At 46.1% G+C, this 27,479-nt stretch overlaps 1 protein-coding gene across 1 annotated transcript; it reads left to right on the top strand.

Moving 5' to 3' along the window:
* Positions 1–22,781: 22,781 nt before the first annotated feature.
* Positions 22,782–26,285, top strand: LOC137349124 (zinc finger protein 239-like). Its single transcript, XM_068014500.1, has 2 exons — positions 22,782–22,917; positions 24,036–26,285. Exon 2 carries the CDS (start codon positions 24,507–24,509, stop codon positions 25,284–25,286), a length of 780 nt encoding a protein of 259 aa, XP_067870601.1. The 5' UTR covers positions 22,782–22,917; positions 24,036–24,506; the 3' UTR covers positions 25,287–26,285.
* Positions 26,286–27,479: the final 1,194 nt, after the last annotated feature.

Here is a 27,479-nt window from a genome sequence, read left to right as displayed (position 1 = left end):
AGCAAATGGGTTGATGCAGAGACCATGTCATCTTTTAAGGGGAAACTGAATAAAAAGTTGAAGCAACGATGCAAGGATGGGGGTGGGAAGAGAGCAGGAACAAAACGATTTGCCTTAGATTGCTCGATTGAAGAGCTAGCATCGACACAATGGGCCGATGGGCCTCCTATTTTGCTGTGCCCTGGAGCAGCCTCTGCCCCTTTACCAGGCACTGTTCCATCAATCTGGCTACAGCAGAGCAGCATAGCTTTGCAATATCTGTCTTACAGGCACCAAACTTTACCATCATCCTTTTAGTGGTGTCGAGACCATCAGGTTAGTCTTCAACTAGGTGAGGGGGGGATGGGTGATGAAGAGAGGTTACCCATCTTGGCAGGGTCTTCATTCTCCTATTGGTAACGTGCTCCATAAGCCAACAAACTCGCTTAATCTTCCCCTCCCCACACGTGTCACTGTAAATGCATGTTTATAGTTATTCATCAGTACACATGCTACAATCTCTGTCAATATTTGCATTTATATAGCACCTATCATGACTTCAGGACATCTCAAAGCACTTTACAGCCAATGAATTAGTTTTGACATGTAGTCACTGTTGTGTGGTAGAATGCACGGCAGCCACTTTGCGCACAGCTAGCTCCCACAAACAACAACAATGCACTAATAATCAGCTCATCTGTTTTTGGTGATGTTGGTTGGGGAATACACATTTGCCCCAGGACACCAGGGAGAACTACCAATAGCGGTTGTGGAATCTTTTACATCCACCTGAGAAGGCAGACTCGGCACCTCTGACAGTGCAGCACTCCCTCAGTACTGGCAGCAGGAGTGTTGGCCCTGGATTATGGGGCTCAAGTCTCTGGAATGGGGGCTCAAACCCACAACCTTCTGACTCAGAGTGACTAAGCCGTTGCCGAAATTGCAACTAAAGTACACACAGATGCAAAGTAAATAGAACATAGCATAGGAAATAGGATCTGGAGTAAGGCGTTCGTATCCTGGAGCCAGCTCCCCCACCACATAAGATCATGGCTGATATTTGACCTCACCTATACCTCTCTAAGAGAAGTGAGGTCGAGAAGTATAGCGGTATTGCTATAAAACTGTGTTTAATACAAGGAGGATATAAATCCCAAGTCTAGCAACAAGATTTCAAAGGGAGAAACAGTGGCCATAGCGGGAGTCAGTGCTCGGCTGAAAAGTGTGGGAAACTTCCGATAGGAACATAGGAACGAAGGAGTAGGCCATTCAGCCCATCGAGCCTGCCGCGCCATTCAATATGATCATCCACTTCAATGCCTTTTTCCCACATATCCCTATATCCCTTTATGTCATTGGTATTTAGAAATCTGTCAATCTCTGCTTTAAAATTACTCAATGACTGAGCTTCCACAGCCCTCTGGGGTAGATAATTCCAAAGATTCACAACCCTCTGAGTCAAGAAATTTCTCCTCTTCTCTGTCCTAAGTGGCTTCCCCCTTATTTTGAAATTGTCTCCCCTGGTTCCAGACTCTCCAACCAGGGGAAACAGCTTAGCTGCATCTACCCTGTCTATCCCTTTAAGTGTTTTATAGGTTTAAATGAGATCACCTCTCATTCTTCGAAACTCTAGAGAGACCCAGTTTCCCCAATCTCTCTTCACAGGACAGTCCCGCCATCCCAGTGACAAATCTGGTGAACCTTTGTTGCACTCCTTCTATGGCAATAATATCCTTCCTCAGGTAAGGGGACCAAAACTGCACAGAGTACTCCTGGTGCAGTCTAACCAAAGTTCTATACAATTCTATACTGGAAGGAAAAACTCAAGAATGAAAGTCAAACAAATTGAAGCTATTGATCTTAAATTCACAATATCAGAGAGGTTTGGACACTTAGAAGGACCAAATCAAACCCTAAATGGGTCACTCTGGTGAAAAAGATTTCTGAGATACACGAACTGTCTCCAAATTAGATAGCCAGTCGAAAGCAGAGCAAGTTATCACATTGCTGTATTCTATTGGAGCAATAGCAGATGGTGTTATTGCAAGACAAGGTATTAATGAGATATCTGCCAAATTTGAAGAAGCTTTAAAAGCTTTTGATACTTATTTCGACCTGTGGAGTAATAAGATTTTAGAAAGGGCAAGATTCAACAGAAGGGTCCAGAAACTAGGTGAAGCAGTTGATGCTTTTATCAATGACTTTTACAGACTAACTGAATGATGTGAATATGGAGACCTTAAAGCAGAATTAATAAGAGACTGCATTGTAGTAGGCATTGCTGATGAATCCCTAGAGTCATAGAGTCATTACAGCACAGAAGGAGGCCATTCAACCCATCGAGTACGTGTTGGAACTCTGTAGAACAATCCAGTCAGTCCAACTGCCTCGCTGTAACCCTGTAGAACCATGACACTGCCTTGTCTGCTTTCTGCTTTCTCTGCCGTCTCTATTTTTAAGATTGTTTAAAAGGGGACCAACATGGCTACCCCACCGTATGGCTTCTCACATTTTCTTTTCCAAATATGGTTGGGGTCTGGGTTGATTAGCCTTGTCCTGTTTATTGTTCTAAAACATTCATCCTGAAGAGGGAAAAGTCAATCACCTTCTTTGTTTCAGGAGAAAACCATTCAATTCGAGAATGTCTCCCTATGGCTTCAGGATGGGCATTGATCACACCTCTTGGTCTGGAAGGTATTCTTCTGTCCTCTCAGAAAGTGAATCAGTTCTTGAATACACAAGTCAAAGCCCTGTGACCGTTAGCAGCCATCTTTGCAGCTCATGTCCACTTTTAATGTCTATTGTGGATCACTTAAAACAAAAGAGTTCACCGGGAAACAGTGAGATCGAAGTGGGGCATGAAGAGCCCGAGAGAGAGAGAGAGCGAGCGAGAGTTCGCTGGGAAACAGCGAGACCAGAGTGGGGCATAAAGAGCCCGGGAGAGAGAGAGCGAGTGAGAGCTCACTGGGAAACAGCGAGATCGGAGCGGGGCTGCTGCTGCCACTAGTCTGCCGGCATTTGGAAAGAAAAGTCGAGGTGTGATATCACAGGGAAGCAGGTAGGTGATTGGCTGGGTGAGGCTTCAGCACAACAAACAGCACGAGAGGGGGGAGAGAGCGGCGAGGCACAGGGAGCTGGTAGGTGAGTATCCGGTGAGTATTTTCTTACTTTCTTATTTTCCTTTTCCTGCCGATTTTATTTTTTAACATTTACATCTATCTACTAAATAGAGCGAGAGTTCACTCAGAGAGCGGGAAACAGCGATAGCGCAGCAGAGCATAAAGAGCCCGAGAGAGAGAGAGAAAAAAAACAGCAGGAGCAGAGCAGGGGAAAATCGAAAAGTGATGTCACAATCAACAGAGTGAGCAGGGAAACAGAGAGCCGCAGGGGGTGAGTTAACAGGTCAGCTGGGTTAGCAACTAAAGTAAAGAGGAAGGTAAGGTCTACAGTTTTTTTAAACCGTCAAATAGCTACCTTGTAAGTGATAAAGTTAATACTACTAAGCTTTTGTTTTAATTAGTGTCATTTATTAATAATTAATAATTATAATACTACTGTTTGGACACAATGAGGCTGAGAGTTGTGGGTGTTGTCTATAGGCCCCCAAACAGTAGTGGAGATGTGAGGGATGGCATTAAACAGGAAATTAGAGCCACATGCAATAAGGGTACAACTGTAATCATGGGTGACCTTAATCTACATATAGATTGGTCAAACTAAATTAGCAATAATACTGTGGAGGAGGATTTCCTGGAATGTGTACATGACGGTATTTTTTTAGACCAATACATTGAGGAACCAACTAGAGATCAGGCTATCCTAGACAGGGTATTGTGTAATGAGAAAGGATTAATTAACAGTCTTTTTGTGCGGGGTCCCTTGGGGAGGAGTGACCATAACATGATAGAATTCTTCATTAAGATGGAGAGTGAAGTAGTTGAATCCGAAACTAGGGTCCTGAATCTAAATAAAGGAAACTATGAAGGTATGAGGCTCGAGTTGGCTGTAGTAGATTAGGGATCTTTACTAAAAGGGTTAACAGTCGATAGGCAATGGATAATATTTAATGAACGTATGCATGAATTACAACAATTATTAATTCCTGTCTGGTGCAAAAATAAAACCGGAAAGGTGGCTCAACCGTGGCTTACAAAAGAAATTAGGGATAGTATTAGATCCAAAGAGGAGGCATATAAAATTTCCAGAAAAAGCAGCAAGTCTGAGGATTGGGAGCAGTTTAGAATTCAGCAAAGGAAGACAAAGAGACTGATTACGCGGGGGGGGGGGGGGCGGGGTTTGTGGGGTGGGGGGGAGGTGGTTGAGGGGGGGGTGGAATAGTGTATGAGTAAACTTGCAGGGAACATAAAAACTGACTGTAAAAGGTTCTATAAATATGTGAAGAGAAAAAGATTAGTGAAGACAAACGTAGGTCCCTTACAGTCAGAAACGGGGGAAATTATAATGGGGAACAAAGAAATGGTAGAACAATTAAACACATACTTTGGGTCTGTCTTCACAAAGGAGGACACAGATAACCTTCCAGAAATGTTAGGGAACCAAGGGTCTAATGCGAGGGTGAAACTGAAGGAAATCAGTATTAGTAAAAAAAAATACTGCTAGGGAAATTAATGGGGTTCAAAGCTGACAAATCCCCAGGGCCTGATAATCTACATCCCAGAGTCCTAAAGGAAGTGGCCCTGGAAATAGTGGATGCATTGGTGGTCATCTTCCAAAATTCTATAGACTCTGGAGCAGTTCCTACAGATTGGAGGGTGGCAAATATAACCCCTCTAATTAAAAAAGGAGGGAGAGAAAAAACAGGGAACTACAGATCAGTTAGCCTTACATCAGTAGTGGGGAAAATGCGAGAGTCTGTTATAAAGGATGTGATAGCAGAACACCTGGAAAGCATAAACAGGATTGGGCAAAGTCAGCATGGGTTTACGAAAGGGAAATCATGCTTAACAAATCTACTGGAGTTTTTTGAGGCTGTAACTAGTAGAATAGATAAGGGAGAACCAGTGGATGTGGTGTATTTGGATTTTCAGAAGGCTTTTGATAAGGTTCCACATTCTTCTCTTCTTTGGCCTCCTTGTCTCGAGAGACAATGGGTAAGCGCCTGGAGGTGGTCAGTGGTTTGTGAAGCAGCACCTGGAGTGGCTATAAAGGCCAATACTAGAGTGACAGACTCTTCCACAGGTGCTGCAGAAAAATTTGTTTGTCGGGGCTGTTACACAGTTGGCTCTCCCCCTTGCGCTTCTGTCTTTTTTCCTGCCAACTGCTAAGTCTCTTCGACTCGCCACACTTTAGCCCCGCCTTTATGGCTGCCCGCCAGCTCTGGCGATCGCTGGCAATTGACTCCCACGACTTGTGATCAACGTCACAGGACTTCATGTCGCGTTTGCAGACGTCTTTAAAGCGGAGACATGGACGGCCGATGGGTCTGATACCAGTGGCGAGCTCGCTGTACAATGTGTCTTTGGGGATCCTGCCATCTTCCATGCGGCTCACATGGCCAAGCCATCTCAAGCGCAGCTGACTCAGTAGTGTGTATAAGCTGGGGATGTTGGCCGCCTTGAGGACTTCTGTGTTGGAGATACGGTCCTGCCACCTGATGCCAAGTACTCTCTGGAGGCAGCGAAGATGGAATGAATTGAGACGTCGCTCTTGGCTGACGTACGTTGTCCAGGCCTCGCTGCCATAGAGCTAGGTACTGAGGACACAGACTTGATACACTCGGACTTTTGTGTTCCATGTCAGTGCGCCATTTTCCCACACTCTCTTGGCCAGTCTGGACATAGCAGTGGAAGCCTTTCCCATGCGCTTGTTGATTTCTGCATCTAGAGACAGGTTACTGGTGATAGTTGAGCCTAGGTAGGTGAACTCTTGAACCACTTCCAGAGCGTGGTCGCCAATATTGATGGATGGAGCATTTCTGACATCCTGACCTATGATGTTCGTTTTCTTGAGGCTGATTGTTAGGCCAAATTCGTTGCAGGCAGCCGCAAACCTGTCGATGAGACTCTGCAGACACTCTTCAGTGTGAGATGTTAAAGCAGCATCGTCAGCAAAGAGGAGTTCCCTGATGAGGACTTTCCGTACTTTGGTCTTCGCTCTTAGACGGGCAAGGTTGAATAACCTGCCACCTGATCTTGTGTGGAGGAAAATTCCTTCTTCTGAAGACTTGAACGCATGTGAGAGCAGCAGGGAGAAAAAAATCCCAAACAGTGTAAGTGCGAGAACACAGCCCTGTTTCACGCCACTCAGGATAGGAAAGGGGTCTGATGAGGTGCCGCTATGCTGAATTGTGCCTTTCATATTGTCATGGAATGAGGTGATGATACTTAGTAGCTTTGGTGGACATCCGATCTTTTCTAGTAGTCTGAAGAGACCACGTCTGCTGACGAGGTCAAAGGCTTTGGTGAGATCAATGAAAGCAATGTAGAGGGGCATCTGTTGTTCGCGGCATTTCTCCTGTATCTGACAAAGGGAGAACAGCATGTCAATGGTCAATCTCTCTGCACGAAAGCCACACTGTGCCTCAGGCTAGTCGCGCTCGGCCAGCTTCTGGTTCCACATAAGAGGTGCAAAATTAAAGCACATGGGATTGGGGGTAATATACTGGCATGGATTGAGAATTGGTTGACAGAAAGGAAACAGAGTAGGAATAAACGGGTCTTTTTCCGGATAACAGGCAGGGTACTGCAGGGATCAGTGCTTGGGCCCCAGCTATTCACTATATCTAAAATGACTTGGATGCGTGAACTAAATGTAACATTTCCAAGTTTGCAGATGGCACAAAGCTGAGGGGGGACTGTGAGCTGTGAGGAGGATGCAAAGAGGCTCCAATGTGATGTGGACAAGTTGGGTGAGTGGGCAAATGCATGGCAGATGCAGTATAACGTGGATAAATGTGAGGTTATCCACTTTGGTTGTAAAAGCAGAAAGGCAGATTATTATCTGATTGGGAATAGATTGGAAAAGGGGGAGGTGCAACGAGACCTGGGTGTCCTTGTACAGCAGTCGCTGAAAGGAAGTATTCAGGTGCAGCAAGCAGTTAGGAAAGCGAATGGTATGTTGGTCTTCATTGCAAGAGGATTTGAGTACAGGAGCAAGGATGTCTTACTGCAATTTTACAGGGCCTTGGTGAGACCACATCTGGAGTATTGTGTGCAGCTTTGGTCTCTTTATCCAAGGAAGGATGTTCTTGTCATTGAAGGGTGCAAAGAAGATTTACTCGGCTGATTCCTGGGATGGCAGGATTGACGTATGAGGAGAGATTGGGTCGACTAGGCCTATATTCACTAGAGTTTAGAAGAATGAGAGGGGATCTCATAGAAACCTATAAAATTCTAACAGGACTAGACAGGCTAGATGCAGGGAGGAGGTTCCCGATGGCTGGGGAGTCCAGAACCAGGGGTCACAGTCTCAGGATACGGGGTATGTCATTTAGAACCGAGATGAGGAGAAATTTCTTCACTCAGAGGGTGGTGAACCTGTGAAATTCTCTACCACAGAAGGCAGTGGAGGCCAAGTTATTAAATATATTCAAGAAGGAGATAGATATATTTTTTAATGCCAAAGGGATCAAGGGACATGGGGAGAAAGCGGGAACACGGTAATGAATTAGACGATCAGCCGTGATGTTTTTTAAATGGTGGAGCAGGCTCGAAGGGCTGAATGGCCTACTCCTGCTCCTATTTTCTATGACTTCTAAAAGGAAAATTCAGTTCCAGAAGTTGTTATGCTGAATATAGTCCATGTTTAAAGTTATAAATGGGACATGCCTGTACTGGGCATGACATCCCGGTCCCTCTGTCCCTGCGTGCTCTTGAGAACTGTGCCGTTATGTTGCCTCTCCCCATCGCTTCTGCCAAAATGCATCACCTCACACTTCTCTGTATTAAATTCCACCTGCCACTTGTCTGCCCATTCTGCTATGTCCTGTTGCAGTCTATTGGTATCATCGTCACTGTCTGCCACACCTCCAAGTTTGAACAATAACTATTTTCCACCACTCGCTGTATTCTGTCCTGAGGCCAATATTTTCTTTATCCAGTTGGCCACTAACCCTCCTATTCCCTTGAGTCTCAATTTTGTTAACCAGCCTTTTATGTGGTACTTTATCAAAAGCTTTCTTAAAATCCGTATAAACATCCACCACATTCCCTTCATCAACCTTCTCTGTTACTTCATCACAAAATTCAATTAGATTAGTCAAGCAGGATCTGCCTTTTACAATTTCATGCTGGCTCTCCCTAATTGACTCAAACCTCTCGAAGTGCCTGTTTTCTCCCTGATAATTGTTTGTTTAAAACCTCACCCACTCCTGATGTTAAATTAACTGGCCTGTAGTTACTAGAACTGTCCTTACACCCTTTCTTGAGTAAGGGTGTCACATTTGCCTCTCCCCAATCCTCTGGCACCTCCCCCATATTCAAGGAAGAATCGAAAATTATGGGAGGCCCTTCTGCTATCTCCACCCCCACTTCCTTTAGCAACCTGGGATGCAAGCCATCCGGACCAGGCGACATACCTACCCTCAGCATATCCGGCCTTTCCATTACGTCCTGTCTATCAATTTTCACCCCATCCATTACCTCTACCATCTTCGCTTCTACTGATATTTTGTCAGCATCCTCTTCCTTTGTAAACACCGATACAAAGTACTCATGACTCATAAGCATATATCCACCCTTTTTGTCACTAATAGGCTCATCCCCACCCCCCCCCCCCCCCCCACCCTATCTTACTACCCACTTAAGATTTACTGGCCGGTAGAAGATTTTTAGGCTCCCTTTATGTTCACTGCTATTCTGTTCTCATGTTCTCTCTTTGCCAGCCTTACTTCCCTCTTTCACCTTTTCTCTCAATTTATTGTATTTGGCCTGGTTTTCTCTTGAAGAATTCACCTGACATCATGCACCCTCTTTTTTTTTGTTCTATCAAATTCTCTATCTCCCTCGACATCCAAGGAGCCCTGGCTTTGGTTCCCTTACCTTTCGACCTTGTTGGAATGTACCTAGCCTGTACCTGATATATCTCCCCCTTAAAGATCACCCATTGTTCTGTTACAGTTTTTCCTGCCAATCTTTGGTTCCATTTTACTCTGACTAGATCCCCTCTCTTATCCCACTGAAGTTAACACTCTTCCAATTTAGAAGTTATACTTTAGATTGTTCCTTGCTTTTCTGCATTATGAATCTAAACCTTATGATACGATGATCGCTCTTACCCAAGTGCTCCCCACAGACACTTGGTCCACCTGGTCCACCTCATTCCCCAGCACCAGATCCAGCAATACCTCCTTTCTAGCTGGACTGAGAACATACTGATCAAGGATGTTCTCCTGAACACATTTCAGAAATTCTTCCCCCTCCTTACCCTTTATTCTAACATTACCCTAATTGGTATTTGAGTAATTAATCTCCACCAATATCACAACTCTATCATTCTTGTACATCTCAGTGATTTCCCTGTAGATTTGCTCCTCTGTCTCTCTCTCGCACACACACGATTTTGAGGCCTGTAGAATACCCCTAATAGCATGATCATACTCTTTCTGCTTCTCAACTCTAACCAAATGGAATCTGTCTTTGCCCCAAGGACATCCTTTCTTTCCAGCACTACAATGTCTTCCTAATCAGTACTGCCACCCCACCTCCCCTTTTCTCCTTCACTATATTTTCTGAACACTTTGTATCCTTGAATATTAAGCACGCAATCCTCAACATTTTTAAGCTACATTTCCGTATTGCCACAACATCATATTCCCACAGGGCTACTTGTGCTTGTAGCGCACCAATGTTATTCACTACACTTTGTACATTTACATGCATTGTAATCCTGTCTTTATATCCCTTGTAGTCCTTCTTAGTCGTCCCCTATATAATATGGTACTACTCCCTTCTCGAGTACTATCTGACACTTTCACTCCTTAATGCACCTTATTCCTTTTTTCTACTTCTATATGCTGGTGCCCATCCCCCTGCCAATTTAGTGTAAACCCTCCCCAACCACACTAGTGAACCTCCCTGTGAGGACATTGGTCCCAGTCCTGTTGAGGTGCAACCCATCCCTTTTAAATCGGTGCCTCCTGCCCCAAAACTAGTTCCAATGCCTCAAGGATCTGAAGCCCTCCCTCCTGCACCGTGCCGCAAGCCATGCACTGATCCTTCCTATCTTCCTATTTCTTCTCTCGCTAGTGCATGGCACTGGGAGTAATCCAGAGATTACTACTTTTGAGGTCCGACTTTTTAACTTCCTCTCTAGCTCCTGATAATCTGACTGTAGGACCGCAATACCTGCCCTCTCTATGTCTTTGGTACTGATGTGTACCACAACATCTGGCTCACTCCCTTCCCCCTGCAGAATATTCTGCACCCTCTCTGTGATGTCCATTACTTTGGCACCATGGAGGCAGAACACCGTGCGGGACTCACGGTGAAGCCTGCAGCAATGCCTGTCTGTCCCCCGACCTATGGAATCTCCTATTACAATTGCATTTCTACTCTTTGCGGTTCCTTCCTGTGCAATGCTATGCCCATTGGTGCACTCGTTCAAGGTGTCGTCACTCCCAGCAATCTCCAATGCTGAGTTTGAGAGTGGCACACATCCCGAAGATGCCTGCACTTCCTGCCTCTTCCTACTCTTCCGGGTGGCCACTCATCTACAATCCCGAACTCTCGCTGCCTACATGGTGACCACCTCCTGGAACGCATGATCCAGGAAACTGTCATCCTTCCTGATGCTCCGTAGTGACTCCAGCTGCACGTCAAGCTTAGAAATCCTGAGCTGTAGCTCAAGCAGCTGGAGTCACTTCCTACACACGTGGTTCCCCAAGACACATGAAGTGTCCTGAAGTTCCCACATGGTGAAGGAATTGCAAGCAACAAGTCTGAGCTTCCCATCCATGATCTAAAAAAAAACTTAATTCCCTTTTTTAGATTCTAGTTAGTACCTTATTTCAAACTATTAATTTTAATTAAGGCCCGTAGACCGACCCTGTGCTAATACTCTTAATATGAATTCCCTTATTGTTATACTTACCTCAATTGAAATTTTATTAATTAGGAGGCTATAAATTTGATACAGTACTTTACAGTTTCATGGTCCTAGTTTAAACCACTGTTCTAGTTTAGAGAGAAAAAAATAACTTAAAACTCACCAACCAATCACTGACCTGCTTTTAAAGGGAAGCTAGATAAACACATGATGGAGAAAGGAGTCGAAGGATATGTCAATGTGGGGAGATGAAGAGGGCTGGGAGGAGGCTCATGAGGGGCATAAACACCAGCACAGACCTGATGGGCTGAACGGCCTGTTTCTCCACTTCATGTTGTGCATATCTTAGAGACATTAAGGACTTGACACTGTGTGTTTAAACCAGAACTGATTTATTTGACATTGATAGAGAGTATTAAACTCCAGCCCAGTTATAGGGGTTATTAACATCAACAGAAACAAACACCAGCTGTTCACAATGACCATGATTCAGTTCCGGATGTGATTAATCAATAAGAGCAAAATCCAATCCCTGCAGTCACTTGTCAGCTCACTAGTATCTCAGCTGGTTGGGTGTTTAAATAATTCCACAAACTGCGTGTTAAAGCACTCTCGCTGGTGCTGCCACAGGCTGGATGACGGAAATATTCTCCCACACAGGGAGCAGGTGAACGCCCTCTCCTCATTGTGAACTCACTGGTGTGTCAGCAGGTTGGATGACCGAGTGAATCCCTTCCCACACACGCGGAGCAGGTGAACAGTTTTCCTCCAGTCTGAACATACTGGTTCCTTACCATGGCATCAGATCATTTCAAGGTTTCCCTGCAGTCAGAGCACTGAAATGGTTTCATCGGTGTGAACACAATGGTGTTTTGAGCAGCACTTCTAGGGTTAACCTCTGAGGAGATATTACACAAACTAGGGTTGTATTCCCTGGAATTTAGAAGGTTAAGGCTAAGATACAAGTAGAGAGGATGTTTCCACTGGCAGGTGAAGCTAGGACAAGAGGGCATAGCCTCAAGATTAGAGGGAGCAGATTTAGGACTGAATTAAGAAGGAACTTCTTCACCCAGAGGGTTGTTAATCTATGGAATTCCTTGCCCAGTGAAGTAGTTGACGCTTCTTCAGTAAACGTTTTTAAAGCTAAGGTAGAAATCTTTTTGAACAATAAAGGAATTAAGGGATACGGTGAGAGCGCGGGTAAGTGGATCTGAGTCCACGAAAAGATCAGCCATGATCTTATTGAATGGCGGAGCAGGCTCGAGGGGCCAGACGGCCTACTCCTGCTCCTAGTTCTTATGATCTTATGATCTTAGACGGGGATTTGATGGAGGTTTACACGATATTAATTGGAACTGATAGGGTAGAGAGAGAGAAACAATTTCCACTGGCTGGTAAGTCTAGGACTAGGGGGCAAAGTCTAAATATAGATCCAGAAGTTTCAAGAGTGAAATTAGGAAACACTTCTACACACAAAAGGAGGTAAAAGTTTGGAATTCACTTTTGCGAATGGCAATTGATGCTCGATCAATTGTTAGTTTTCAATCTGAGATCGATAGATTTTTGTTAGTCACAGAGGTTAAGGGATGTGGGGCAAAGGTGGGTGTATGGAGTTAGGTCGCAGATCGGTCATGATCCGATTGAATGGCGGAACAGGCTCGAGGGGCTGAATGGCCTCCTCCTGTTCCTATAAGTCGGTGAACCCCCTTCCTGTACATAAAAGAGGTAAAGGTCTCTCTCCGCTGTGACTGCACAAGTTTCCAGATAGGATGGGTAATTGTTTTTCTTCTATTTTATTAACAATCCCGCACAGACACAGTGCTTTTATCAAAGAAATATTTGTCCAGTGCTTCACGGAGACTAGACGAAAATCTCCTTGCGTCTCTCCAGGTTGGATGATCAGTTGAGGCCTCGTCCACACATAGAACACATGTACGGTTTCTCCTCACTGTGAATGGTGTGATGTGTTTTCAGGCGGTGTAACTGGTTAAAGCTCTTTCTACAGTCAGTGCACTGGAACACTCTCACTCGGGTGTGTGTGTGTGTGTGTCTCGCTGCTTTTCCTGTCATAGTGATGTTTGAAATCTTTTTGCACAGACAGAAATAACAAACATTTCTCCTTCCACATTCAAAGGCTTATAATATTCAGGTCCTGATGAATCGAGTTGACTCTATCAGATCTGGACGTGATGTTTGGTTTGAGTTTCCTGTCTGCAAATCTACCTGGTAAAAGGCGTTTCTGATAGTCATCAGTGTAATTACAGGATAGAAATTCTGACTGACAATTCTAGTGTCTACGGAACATTATTTCCTAGCTTACTCCTCCTAAATTGTAAACCTCCCATCCCACACTCTCCGTCCCTGACTTAATCCACTGACTTTGGTTTGATGGGAGGAATGATAAAGAACTTGTATGATATAGCACCATATCAAGTCTCAGAAACACCTGATTTACTGGCTGGTCTCCCATGTTCTACCCTCTGCAAAATTGAGAGCATCCAAAACTCTGCCTGTATCCTAACTCACGCAATGTCCCATTCCCCTGTGCTCGCTGACCTACATTGGCTCCCAGTTAAGTAACGCCTTGATTTTAAAATTCTCATCCTTGTTTTCAAATCCCTCCATGGCCTCACCCCCTCCCTATCTCTGTAACCTCCTCCAGCCCCCACAGCCCTCCGAGATCTCTGCTCCCCTCTAATTCCGGCCTCTTGAGCATCCCCCGATTTTAATCGCTCCACCATTGGCGGCCGTGCCTTCAGCTGCCTGGGCCCCAAGCTGTGGAATTCCCTCCCTAATTCTCTCCGCCTCTCTATCTCTCTCTCCTCCTTTAAGACGCACTTTAAAACCTACCTCTTTGACCGAGCTTTTGGTTGCCTGTTGAAATATCTCCTATGTGCCTTGCTGTTTAATAATCGCTCCTGTGAAGCACCTTGGGGGATATTTTACTACCTTAAAGGTGCTATATAAATGAAAGTTGTTTTTCTTGTTGTGGTTGAATTATTTTTCAGAGGCCACTATTGTGAAGCAGTCAGACACTTTCTAGCCCCTTCCACCTGTCCAGAGAGCTCAATGGGAAAGGCTTTTGACTGTAATCGGTGGCGCAAGGCTGCAACGTTGAACTAAAGATACAGATGTCACACGTCCAAGAAGTGCAATGATGAAAAATTATGGACTATCACTGCAGAGTTATAAAAATTGACTTTACCTTTTTTTTATAAAATGGACAATGCTGCTACAAATGACTGCCAAAGGTAAACGATCTGGCTTTTGTATATTCAAACTGTCTGACAGGGACACAGGAATATCTTTTGAGCTGGGATATGTCAATTACATCCATCCTGAAACATTCCTGAATTGAATGGGTTCTTCTGAAACAAAGAAGGCATAAAGTGGAAACATCGTAACCGGATTATTCTCATCCTGAACCCATCAAGAGACAATTTTGAACTGAATGGGTTCTTCTGAAACAAAGAAGTTGTGAAGCAGCCACATCCTGGCCATTGTTGGTTACCACAGGGAGGGGGATCCACATCACCCAACAAAGGTGTGAAACCATTTTTGACCTTAAAGGTAGCTCCCTGAAGACAGAGAGAGAGAGAGAGACGCCCAGAAAGAAGCCTCACCAAGAGGCTTGCTTCCAGCTAAGCGGCTGGGGAGAAATCCAGCAAGACACAAGGAAGTGCTCTGCTGTAGAATTCTACATCTTTACTTATGCAGCAGTGGATTAGAAGTGATCCACTGTCTTCAACTGAGCTTTCAACCAAGAGAGAAACCTACAAACACCTCAGGCCTGCAAACATTGAGAACGTGACTTCCGAGAGAATTCAACAGGTTTACCAAGACCCCTGAAACCTACCCCCACTTACAACCACTTACCCCTTTTCCTCGCTATCTGTGCCCTTGTGTGTGTGAGTGTGTGTGCGCACGCGCACGAATAAATATGTGAGTGGATGCGGTTGCGTCAATTTCGGGATGCGGCGTATTGATCAATAAATAATTAATCTTCTGTTATAAACCTACAAGAAAACCTGTCTTGGTCTCTTTATTTGACAAATAAAGCACAAAAGGGGTTAAACCCTGATAACAAAAAAAAACGCTTGAAGCAGTGAGGTAAGAGGTGATAGGTGGGAAACACCCAAACCTCTCATCATGTGGCCATAAAACAGAGAAGTGGAGGCATTGGTATATCTGTCACTCACAGCTAAAGAGAAACCTGTCTCTTTAAATACATACACGGGGGACGGGGCTGAAACGAAATCCGTCACTTTTAACCTGCACAGGAAACAGGAGGCTTCAGACCCGTCGGCCACCAAGAGGAGTCCGATCAGCCCATCGTGTCCCTGCCATCTCTTTGAAAGGGCTATCTGATTCATCCAATTGCTCTGCTCGTTCCCCACAGCCCCACAAATCTTTCCCTTTCAAGTATCTATCCCCATTCTCTTTGGAAAGGTGCCAGTATATCTGCTTCTGCAACTCGCTGCATCAAAAAATAAAACCTCATCTCCCACCTTGTGTTCCTTCTTTGCCAATTATCTTAGAGAGAGACTGCCAGGCAACCCCCCCCCCCCCACCCCACTCACCTGAGGGACCCTATCACCATTGCCCCCTCATCCGAGGGACCCTACCGCCCCTGGCCCCTCACCCACTCTCCCAAAAGTGCATAAATCTAATAATAAAAGATAGAGCAAAATCAAATATTTAATAATAATACTGGAACTGTATAAAATGCTGGTTAGGCCACAGCTGGAGCATTGTGTACAGTTCTGGTCACCACATTACAGGAAGGACATCATTGCTCTGGAGAGAGTACAGAGGAGATTTACAAGAATGTTGCCAGGGCTTGAAAGTTGCAGCTATGAGAAAAGACTGGATAGGCTAGGGTTGTTTTCCTTAGAACAGAGGAGGCTGAGGGGTGACTTAATTGAGGTGAACAAAATTATGAGGGGCCTAGTTCCACCCTCCTCCTCACCCCACCCAGTGCCTCCGCCCCTCCCCTGTCTTATTGGTCCGAGGGCTATTCCCCAGTCAGTCCTCCGGCACCTCCCCACTGTCTCTCTGTTGGCACCATGCCCAATGGCGGTTTCCCTCTTGGAGCACAGGCCCCGTTTACTCTCAGCTAGGTTCAGCCCTCAGCACCGTGACCGGCCCACCTGGCTGTCACCGACACGGGGAATAGAGAGACAAAAAGAGGGCCCGAATGGGAAGCTAAAACTTGTGGCTCGAGACAAACACGTCAACATTTGTCAGTAAAATATAGTTTATTTTGCTGGGGTTTTCATTGTTTGATTTCGGGACTGGAGGAGGGGTGCAGGGGATGGAGGGGTGGCTCTTAAAGGGACAGGCCGTGGACCCTTTGTAACATTCCCTTTCTAACGTTACATCACCTACAGTGTCAGCCGTGCCTCAATTGGTCGCACTCTCACCTCCGAGGCAGAACGTTCCGGGTTCGAGTCCCCACTTCAGAGACTTGAGCACAAAAAGCAAAGCCAACTCTCCTGGTGCCGGTACTGAGGGAGTGCTGCACTGCCAGAGGTGCCGTCTTGCAGATGAAACATTAAACCGAGGCCCTGTCTTCCCCCTCGGGCAGACGTTAAAGATCCCGTGACGCTATTTCGAAGAAGAGCAGGGGAGTTATCCCCGGTGTCCTGGACAACATTTATCCCTCGATGAACATCAGAGAAAACCGATGATCGGGTCATTGCTGTTTGTGGGATCTTGCTGTGCGCAAGATTGGCTGCTGTGTTTCCAACATTACAACAAGTGAATGCACTTCAGAAGTATATCTTTGGCTGTAAAGCGCTTAGGGACGGCCTGTGATCATGAAAGGCGCTATATAAATGCAGGTTTTTTTGCCAGCAAACATGGATATATTACAGTCAGTCCCATCATCCAAGTCATTAATATATACCAAGCCCTAATTTTGTGTAATAAGCTCTTCTTTGGCACTCTTTCGAACGCTTATTGACACTCCGTCCAAGAGGAAGATTTTAAAACGAAGGGAGTTATTGCAATTTGTAATGCACTGCCTGAAAAGGTGCCGGAAGTGGATTCAACTGTATCTTTCAGAGGGGAAATGGTCAGGTACTTGAAAGGAAAAAAAAAAAACTGCAGGATGGTGGGATTAATTGGATAGACCATCAAAGGGCCAGTCAGGGCACGATGGGCCGAATAGAATCCTTCTGTGTTCTGTGAGCCTCGTGTGCACTTAAAGTGGCAGGATCGTCTTCAGTTGTGGGTGACTTATTAAAGAAAGCAGGGCCTCCTCTTCTCTGCGTGCTTAGTTTAACACTTAAATCCCCCCCTCCTTTAACATTCTCTGAAGTGACAGATGGAATTAAATACAGAGAAGTGTGAAGTGATGAATTTTGGCAGAAGAGATAGCATGAGGCAATATAAACTTAATGGCGCAGTTCTAAACCGTGTGCAGGAACAGAGGGACCTGGGGGTGTATGTGCATCGATCTTTGAAAATGGCAGGACATATTGAGAGAGTGGTTAGTAAAGCATATGGCTTCATAAATAGAGGCATTATGTACAAAATCAGGGAAGTTATGCTGAACTTTTATAAAGCTCTGGTTAGGCCCCCCAAATAGAGTATTGCACCCAGTTCTGGTCAGCACACTTTAGGAAGGATGTGAGGGTCCTTGAGAGGGTGCAGTGGAGATTTACCAGTATGGTTCCAGGGATGGGGGATTTTAGCTACAAGGTTAGGTTGGAGAAACTGGGGTTGTTCTCCTTGGAACAAAGAAGATTGAGGGGAGATTGAATGGAGGTGTACAAGATTATGTCAGGTTTGGATAGGGTAGACAAAGAAAAACTGTTCCCATTAACTAATGGTACAAGGACTGGGGACACAGATTGAAGGTTTTGGGCAAGAGACGCAGGGGGGTATATGAGGAAGAACTTTATTGCACAGCGAGTGATAATGACCTGGAACTCGCTGTCTACATGGGCGGTGGAAGTGGGGATGGATCAATGATTTCAAAAGGAAATTGGATGGACACTTGATGGAAATAAACTTGCAGGGTTACGGGGATCGAGTGGGGAAATGGGACTGACTGGACCTCTCTATAGAGAGCCGGCATGGACCCAATGGGCCGAATGAAAATACGCAAGTATGGGGTTGAAGGTGATTTAGAGCTTTGGATCAGAAATTGGCTAGCTGAAAGAAGACAGAGGGTGGTGGTTGATGGCAAATGTTCATCCTGGAGTTTAGTTACTAGTGGTGTACCGCAAGGTTCTGTTTTGGGGCCACTGCTGTTTGTCATTTTTATAAACGACCTGGATGAGGGTGTAGAAGGGTGGGTTAGTAAATTTGCGGATGACACGAAGGTCGGTGGAGTTGTGGATAGTGTCGAAGGGTGTTGTAGGGTACAGAGGGACATAGATAGGCTGCAGAGCTGGGCTGAGAGATGGCAAATGGAGTTTAATGCGGAGAAGTGTGAGGTGATTCACTTTGGAAGGAGTAACAGCAATGCAGAGTACTGGGCTAATGGGAAGATTCTTGGTAGTGTAGATGAGCAGAGAGATCTTGGTATCCAGGTACATAAATCCCTGAAAGTTGCTACCCAGGTTAATAGGGCTGTTAAGAAGGCATATGGTGTGTTAGCCTTTATTAGTAGGGGGATCGAGTTTCAGAGCCACGGGGTCATGATGCAGCTGTACAAAACTCTGGTGAGGCCGCACCTGGAGTATTGCGTGCAGTTCTGGTCACCGCATTATAGGAAGGATGTCGAAGCTTTGGAAAGGGTGCAGAGGAGATTTACTAGGATGTTGCCTGGTATGGAAGGAAGGTCTTACGAGGAAAGGCTGAGGGACTTGGGGTTGTTTTCGTTAGAGAGAAGGAGGAGGAGAGGTGACTTAATAGAGACATACAAGATAATCAGAGGGTTAGATAGGGTGGATAGTGAGAGTCTTTTTCCTCAGATGAGGATGGCAAACACGAGGGGACATAGCTTTAAGCTGAGGGGTGAAAGATATAGGACAGATGTCAGAGGTAGTTTCTTTACGCAGAGAGTAGTAGGGGCGTGGAACGCCCTGCCTGCAACAGTAGTAGACTCGCCAACTTTAAGGGCATTTAAGTGGTCATTGGATAGACATATGGATGTAAATGGAATAGTGTAGGTCAGATGATCGGCGCAACATCGAGGGCCGAAGGGCCTGTACTGCGCTGTAATATTCTAATTCTAATTCTAATTCTGTGCCATTACGACTCTATGAGCTAAGGAGAACAATTTCAACTGACTGAAGACTCTCCGTCCCTGGCGCCATTCTTGTAAACCTCCTCTCCGCCCTCTCTTAGAGTGTGACATCTCTCCTAAAGTGTGAGGCTCATGTATAGGGTGACTTTATCGGGGGATCGAGTTGGAAAGCAGGGAGGTTATGTTAAACTTGTTTCGAGCCACAGTTCGACTATACTTAGAGTACTGTGAATAGTTGTGGTCTCCAATTATAAAAAGGATACAGAGGTCCTGGAGAAGATGCAACAAAGATTCACAAGGATAAGACCAGAACTGAGGTCATTTCGCCCACAGAAAAGGTTGAACAGGGAAAGGGCTCTTTTCTTTAGAACCGAGTGGGTGGGGTGGTGACCTGATCGAGGTCTTTAAGATTATGAATGGGGTTCAATAATCCAATAGAGAACTCAGGAGAAACCTCTTACCCCAGAGGGTGGTGAGAATGTGGAACCTGCTGCCACAGGGAGTGGTTGAGGCAAATGGCATTGATGCATTTGAGGAGAAGCTGGATGAACATATGATCATCCTGCTGGAAGCAAAGTCGTGAAACAAACCCTCCCAACTGTCCCAGCAATTGTCAGAATGCAGATGGGTCAGTCCTGGATGTGACTAACAGCAGCAATGACGGCAGAATCCAACCCCCATGCTGTCAGTTGTGAACTCGCTGGTGTGCCAGCAGGTTGGACGACTGAACGAATCCCTTCCCACATGCGGAGGAGGTGAACGGCCTCTCCCCGGTGTGAACAGGTTGGTGCATGAGCAGATCCCGCAGTCTTTTAAAAGTCCCGACTGCAGCCGGAACGTTTAAACAGTCTCTGATCGGAGGCCTGCTGTAGATCAGAGCAGCGACTAAATCGCTTCCCACATACCGAGCAAGTGAACGGCCTCTCCCCAGTGTGAACTCGCTGGTGGTTCAGCAGGCTGGTTGAAACTGTGAATCCCTTCCCATACACGGAGCAGGTGAACGGCCTCTCCCCAGTGTGACTGCGCCGATGTGTTTCCAGCCAGGATGGGTAATTGAATCCCTTGCCGCAGTCCCCACATTTCCACGGTTTCTCCGTGGTCCGGGTGTCCTTGTCTCTCTCCAGGTTGGACGATCAGTTGAAGCCTCGTCCACACACAGAACACGTGTACGGTTTCTCCCTGCTGTGAATGGTGCGATGTTTTTTCAGGCTGTGTAACTGGTTAAAGCTCTTTCCACAGTCAATGCACTGGAACACTCTCACTCTGGTGTGTGTGTGTCTCGGTGTTTTTCCAGTCACACTGATGTTTGAAATCTTTTCCCACAGACAGAACAGACAAACATTTCTCCTTCCACATTCAAAGGCCGATGATATTCAGGTTCTGATGAATCGAGTGACTCTGTCAGATCTTGACCTGATGTTTAGTTTGAGTATCCATCTGCAAATCCTCCCCTTCTAATACGCTGTAAAAAGAGTTCACAAAAGTCATCACTGTCAGTCCAGGATAGAAATTCAGAACAGACAATTCGAGTAGCTATGGAACATTGTTTCCTCTCTCATTACCCCAAGCTGTAAATCGCAGTACCACACACTCTCCGTCCATTCTCCCTAATGCTTGCCTCTTGATACTCTCCTGGAGTTGCCCATTCGTGCTGATTGACAGACCCAAACTCAACGGTTTCTGCCCAGGATAGACACCTGCAATTCTTCATGCATGCTGCTACGTTTAATATACATGCACTATATTACTGGACTAAAAATGTGTGCTATATAGTACTGCATTACTAGACTAGAAGTATATAATGTAGGTGCAGTAGAATTATAAAGTGGCTAGAGTACAGAAGGAGCCTGTTGAGCATGTGCCAGCGTTCTGCAAGAACAATGCAGCTAGTCCCACTCCCTTGTCTTTTCCCCATAGCCCTGCAAACTGTATCCCTTCAGATAATTATCCAATTGAACCTGCCTCCACCACGATCTCAGGCAGTGCATTCCAAATCCCAACCACTTGCTGCGTGAAAATGTTTTCCCTCCCGTCACCTTTGTTTTTTTTTGCCAATCACCTTAAATCGGTGCCATCTCGTCCTCAACCCGACCGCCAATGGGAACAGTTTCTTCCTGTCTGCTCTGTCCAGACCCCTCATGATTTTGAGCACCTCTATCAAATCTCCATTCAAATTTCTCTTCTCTAAGGAGAACAGCCCCAGCTTCTCCAATCTATTCATGTAACTGAAGTCCTTCATCCCTGGAACCACTCGCGTGAATCTTTTCTGCACCCTCTCTAATGCCTTCACATCCTTCCTAAAATATGATGCCCAGAATTGGACACAATACTCCAGTTGAGGCCAAACCAGTGTTTTGTAAAGGTTCACCATAGCTTCCTTGCTTTTGTACTCTATGCCTCTAGCTATAAAGCCCAGGATGCCATATGCCTTTTTAACCTTTTTCTCAATGCTATGTAGAACTATGGCAATATGGTACTCTACAAGAACACAAGAACTTAAGAAATAGGAGCAGGAGTAGGCCATTCAGCCCTTCGAGCCTTCTCCGCCATTCCATGAGAACATGCCTGATCCTCTACTTCAACACCATTTCCCTGCACTATCCCTGTAACCCTTGATGTTTTTAATATGTAGAAATATGTAGTCTATTACTAGACGAGAAATAATATCTACCAATGTAATATATCTCATGTACAATACTATATTACTAGACTAGAAATTATATTTATGTGATTTAGATTTAGAGATACAGCACTGAAACAGGCCCTTCGGCCCACCGAGTCTGTGCCGACCATTAACCACCCATTTATACTAATCCTACACTAATCCCATATTCCTACCACATCCCCACCTGTTCTTATATTCCCCTACCACCTACCTATACTAGGGGCAATTTATAATGGCCAATTTACCTCCCAACCTGCAAGTCATTTTGTGGTGGGAGGAAACCGGAGCACCTGGCGGAAACCCACGCAGACACAGGGAGAACTTGCAAACACAGCCCTCTGGGGTGGAGAATGGGGTAGAGATTTTAGCCACACAAGTTAATCTGTCAGGCCAAGGGAGCAAAGGATGCCAATGGCTTTAAGTGTAGAGGGGGGCTGATTCCAGAGCCTGCACCCTTCCTGCATTCGCTTCCTTTCCTTTCAGCCTCTGCAATTTCAACCCCAGAATTAAAGAAATGGGAAGTGGGTGAGAGGAAGAGAGAGTAAGAAAGTGTTTCACTCATAAATGTTGGAGCTTGAGGCCAAAGGGGGAAATTTGAGTGTATGTGTGAAGCTGATCTTCATTCAGATAGAGACAAGGAAGAAGACCAGCAGCTCAATAAATTCACTGACCAACTTCCGCATTGACACACTGAGGGGGGGGGGGGGCGCGCAACCCAACCGAGGCGGCGCTCTGACTGGCTGGAGGACCAGCGGATTCCCCGCCCCCTTCCGGTCCTCCAGCTCTTCCCATTGGCCCACAGCCGCTGAACGTCTCGTCACCCCTCGTGGGGCTGAGCTCCCCCATTGTCTTAGTGGGCCAATGGGAAGAGCTGGAGGACCGGAACCCAGCTGGTCCTCCAGTCAATCAGAGCGCGGCCTCGGCTGGGTTGCGCTCCCTCAGTGTGCCAATGCGGAAGTTGGTCAATGAGCTGATTGAGCTGCTCAGTGAAAAGCTGCTGCCCCTCCTCCTCTATCTCTGCCTCTGAATGAAGATTCAGCTTCACGCAGACGCTCAAACTTCAACATTTGTGAGTAAAACACTTTCTTCCACCTCCCTCACACTCACGTCCCATTTCTTCTCTAATCTTGGGCTGAAATTGTTAACTTTGCAGGTGCTGAAAGGAAAGGAAGTGAATGCAGGGAATGTGCAGACTCTGGGAAGGTTAGCCCAAGCCCCTCTCTCTCTCTCTCTTTACACAAAGGCATTGACATCCTTTGCCCCCTCAGCCTGACAGATTTACTTGTGTGACCAAAGGATGGCGTCTATCCTCATCACAATTAAAGGGGTGGTTTACCCCTTGGATGGGCTAACATTTAAGGGTACAGTGTAGTAATATAGGGCATAGATATGTCAAGCACTATATGGCACATATTATTTATATTACTTGTGTTACTGTAATAAATGTACATATTGTATTTCTAGTTTAATAATATAGTACTGTACCTACATTATATATTCTAGTCCCATTCACCTATTCACCCCCCCCCCCCCAACTGTGCTTGCTGACCGACACTGGTTCCCCATTAAGCAGTGGCTCGATTTCAAAATTCTAATCCTTGTTTTCAAATCCGTCCACGGCCTCGGCCCCCCTCCCTATCTCTGCAACCCCCTCCAGCTCCACAACCCTCCGAGATCTCTGCGCTGCTCTAATTCCGGCCTCTTGATTTTAATCGCTGTACCATTGGCGGCCGTGCCTTCAGCTGCCTGGGCCCCGAGCTCTGGAATTACCTCCCTGAACCTCTCCGCCTCTTTACCTCACTTTTGTCCTTTATGGCACTCCTTAAAACCTATGTCTTTGACCAAGCTTTTGGTCATTTGTCCTAATATCTCCTTATGACACTATTTTTATATATATTATATAAATTGTTGCTGTAGTCTAGTAATACAGTACTGTGTAATACACACATTTTTATTCCAGTAATATAGTGCATATATAAATATGAAGATTTGCAGGTCTCTCTGTCCTGGAAGTGTTGAGTATGGATCTGTCGAACAGCGAGGATCAGGAGGTGGAGTATTTGGTGAAACAGAGTGAGAGTGTGTGGGATGGGGAATGGCAAAGAATGGTTCCACAGAAACTAGAGTTTTCTGTTCTGATTTTCTATCCTGCACTGACAGTGATGGCTTTTGTAAACTCCTTTACAGACGGGAAACTCAAACTAAACATCACGTCAAGATCTGACAGTCACTCGATTCACCAGGACCCGAATATTATCGGCCTTTGAGTGTGGAAGGAGAAATGTTTGTCTGTTCTGTCTGTGGGAAAAGATTTCAAACATCAGTGTGACTGGAAAAGCGCCGAGACACACACACACCCGAGTGAGAGTGTTCCAGTGCACTGACTGTGGAAAGAGCTTTAACCAGTTACACAGCCTGAAAAAACATCGCACCATTCACAGCGGGGAGAAACCGTACACGTGTTGTGTGTGTGGACGAGGCTTCAACTGATCATCCAACCTGGAGAGACACAAGGAGAAACTGTGGAAATGTGGGGACTGTGGGAAGGGATTCAGCTCCCCCTCCCGACTGGAAACACATCGATGCAGTCACAGCGGGGAGAGGCCGTTCACCTGCTCCGTGTGTGGGAAGGGATTCACGCAGTCATCTAGCCTGCTGATGCACCAGCGTATACACAGTGGGGAGACGCCGTTCACCTGCTCCATGTGTGGGAAGGGATTCACTCAGTCGTACAACCTGCTGAGGCACCAGCGGGTTCACACTGGGGAGCGGCCGTTCACCTGCTCCGTGTGTGGGAAGCGTTTCACTGATTCCACCAGCCTCCTAACACACCAGCGTATTCACACTGAGGAGAGGCCCTTCCGCTGCTCCGTATGTGGGAAAGGGTTTACTCAGTCGCACTGCTTACTGAACCACCAGCGGATTCACACCGAGGAGAGGCCGTTCACCTGCTCCGTGTGCGGGAAGAGATTCATTCGGTTCGCCGGACTCCAGAAACACCAGCGAGTCCACAGCAGTCAGAGACTGTTTAAATGTTCCGGCTGCAGTCGGGCCTTTAAGAGATTGCAGGACCTGCTCGTGCACCAGCCTGTTCATTCTGAGGAGAGACCGTTCAGCTGCTCCTACTGTGGGAGGTGCTTCAGGCTCTCGACCACCCTGCTGACACACTGGCGGGTTCATACCGGGGAGAGGCCATTCACGTGCTCCGTGTGTGGGAAGGGGTTCACCCAGTCGTCCCACCTGCTGACACACCAGCGGGTCCACACCGGGGAGCGGCCGTTCACCTGCTCCGTGTGTGGGAAGGGGTTCACTCAGTCGTCCAGCCTGCAGACACACCAGCGAGTCCACACCGGGGAGCGGCCGTTCACCTGCTCCGTGTGTGGGAAGGGGTTCACTCAGTCGTCCAGCCTGCAGACACACCAGCGAGTCCACAAGTGACTGCAGTGTTAGATTCTGCTGTTGTTGCTGCTGTTGATTGACATTGCTGCAGAGTTCCTCAGGGTAGTGTCCTAGGCGCAACCATCTTCAGCTGCTTCATCAATGACCTTCCTTCAATCATAAGGTCAGAAGTGGGGATGTTCGCTGATGATTGCACAATGTTCAGCACCATTCGTGACTCCTCAGATACTGAAGCAGTCCGTGTAGAAATGCAGCAAGACCTGGACAATATCCAGGCTTGCCCTCATAAGTGGCAAGTAACATTCGCGCCACACAAGTGCCAGGCAATGACCATCTTCTACAAGAGAGAATCTAACCATCTCCCCTTGATGTTCAATGACATTACCATCGCTGAATCTCACACTATCCTGGGGGTTGCCATTGAGTAGAAACTGAACTGGACCAGCCACATAAATACCGTGGCTACAAAAGCAGGTCAGAGGCTGGGAATCCTGTGGTGAGTAACTCACCTCCTGACTCCCCAAAGCATTTCCACCACCTACAAAGCACAACTCAGCAGTGTGATGAAATACTGTCCACTTGCCTGGATGGGTGCAGCTCCAACAACACTCAAGAAGCTCGACACCATCCAGGACAAAGCAGTCCACTTGATTGGCACCCCATCTACAAACATTCACTCCCTCCACCACCGACGCACAGTGGCAGCAGTGTGTACCATCTACAAGATGCACTGTAGCAACTCACCAAGGCCCCTATCAAACCTGTGACCTCTACCACCTAGAAGGACAAGGGCAGCAGATGCATGGGAACACCACCACCTGCAAGTTCTCCTCCAAGCCAAAAACCACCTATATCACCGTTTCTTCACTGTCGCTGGGTCAAAATCCTGGAACTAAGTTTCTAAAAGCACTGTGGGTGTACCTATCCTGTGGGCTGCAGCACCACCTTCTCGAGGGCAATTAGAGATGGGCAATAAGTGCTGGCCTGGCCAGCAACGCCCACATCCCATGAAAGGCATAATAAAAAATAAAAAAATCACATCCAGGACTGAACCATGTTAATTCTGACTGTTGTGGGGGTGGCATGGGAGGGGTTTGTTTCTGTGGACTGATAGGCTTCATCACTTTGCTTCCAATGTGGTGATGGTCTTTGATTGTATGAATGCACATCTCTACTGAAATAACTAGTGAAGGAGTTGGTACAGTATGTGTTCCATTTTAAAATCTTGGGATAGTGTTTTCCTCCACATTACAGGTAGATCGAAAATAAATACGTTTGTTTCTGTTACATTGAGGCTGCAGCACAGACCAAGCCAGTAAGCTCAGTTGGTCTGTGTCAGCGTTTATGTTCCCCATGAACCTCCTCCCAATCTACTTCATCTCCCCCTATCAGCATAACTCTTCATTCCTTTCTCCCTTATGTGTTTATCTAGCTTCCCCTTAAATGCATCTGTACTATTGACCTCCATCATTCCCTGTGGTAGCAAGTTCCACATTCTTACTACTCTCTGGGTGAAGATGTTTTTCCTGAATTCCCCAGTGGATTTATTAATAACTAGCTTATATTTATGGCCCCCAGTTCTGGGCTCTCTCGCAATTGGAAACATCTTCTCTACGTCTACCCTATCAAATCTCTGCGTGATCTTTAAGACCTCTACAGGGTCGCCCCTGAACCTTCTCCATCCCAGAGAAAAGAGCCCCAGCCTGTTCGGCCTTTCCTTAAAATTAAATGCTGTCAGTTCTGGTATCGTCCTTGTGAATCTCTTTCTTTCTTTCACCTTCTCCAGTGCCTCCTTTTTATAATGTGGAGACCAGAACTGTTCACAATACTCCAAGTGCGGTCCAACCAAAGCTCAACACAAGTTTATAATGTGACTTCTCTGCTTTACAATACTAATCCTCTCGAAAAGAACCACATATGTGGGCACCACAACTCAGTAGCATGTCAAGGCCTTGGCGAGGCTGCAGAAATTTACTACAGTGCCTGGGAATGAGGGACGTCATTTATGTGGATAGACTGGAGAGGCTGGACTTGTTGCGGCCAAATTTGCTGACGATACAAAGATGGGTAGGAAAGCAAGTTGTGCAAAGAGTTTGCAAAAGGGATATAGATAGGTTGACTGAGCAAAGCTTTGGCAGATGGAGTATAATGTAGGAAAATATGAGGTTGTCCACTTCGGCAGGAAGAATAGAGAAGCAAGATATTATTTAAATGGAGAGAGACTGCAGAATG

Source organism: Heterodontus francisci, chromosome 34 (assembly GCF_036365525.1).
Source record: "Heterodontus francisci isolate sHetFra1 chromosome 34, sHetFra1.hap1, whole genome shotgun sequence".
Classification (NCBI taxonomy): domain Eukaryota; kingdom Metazoa; phylum Chordata; class Chondrichthyes; order Heterodontiformes; family Heterodontidae; genus Heterodontus; species Heterodontus francisci.
Note: the sequence above shows the minus strand (reverse complement) of the source record. Positions and strands in the feature narration are given on the sequence as shown.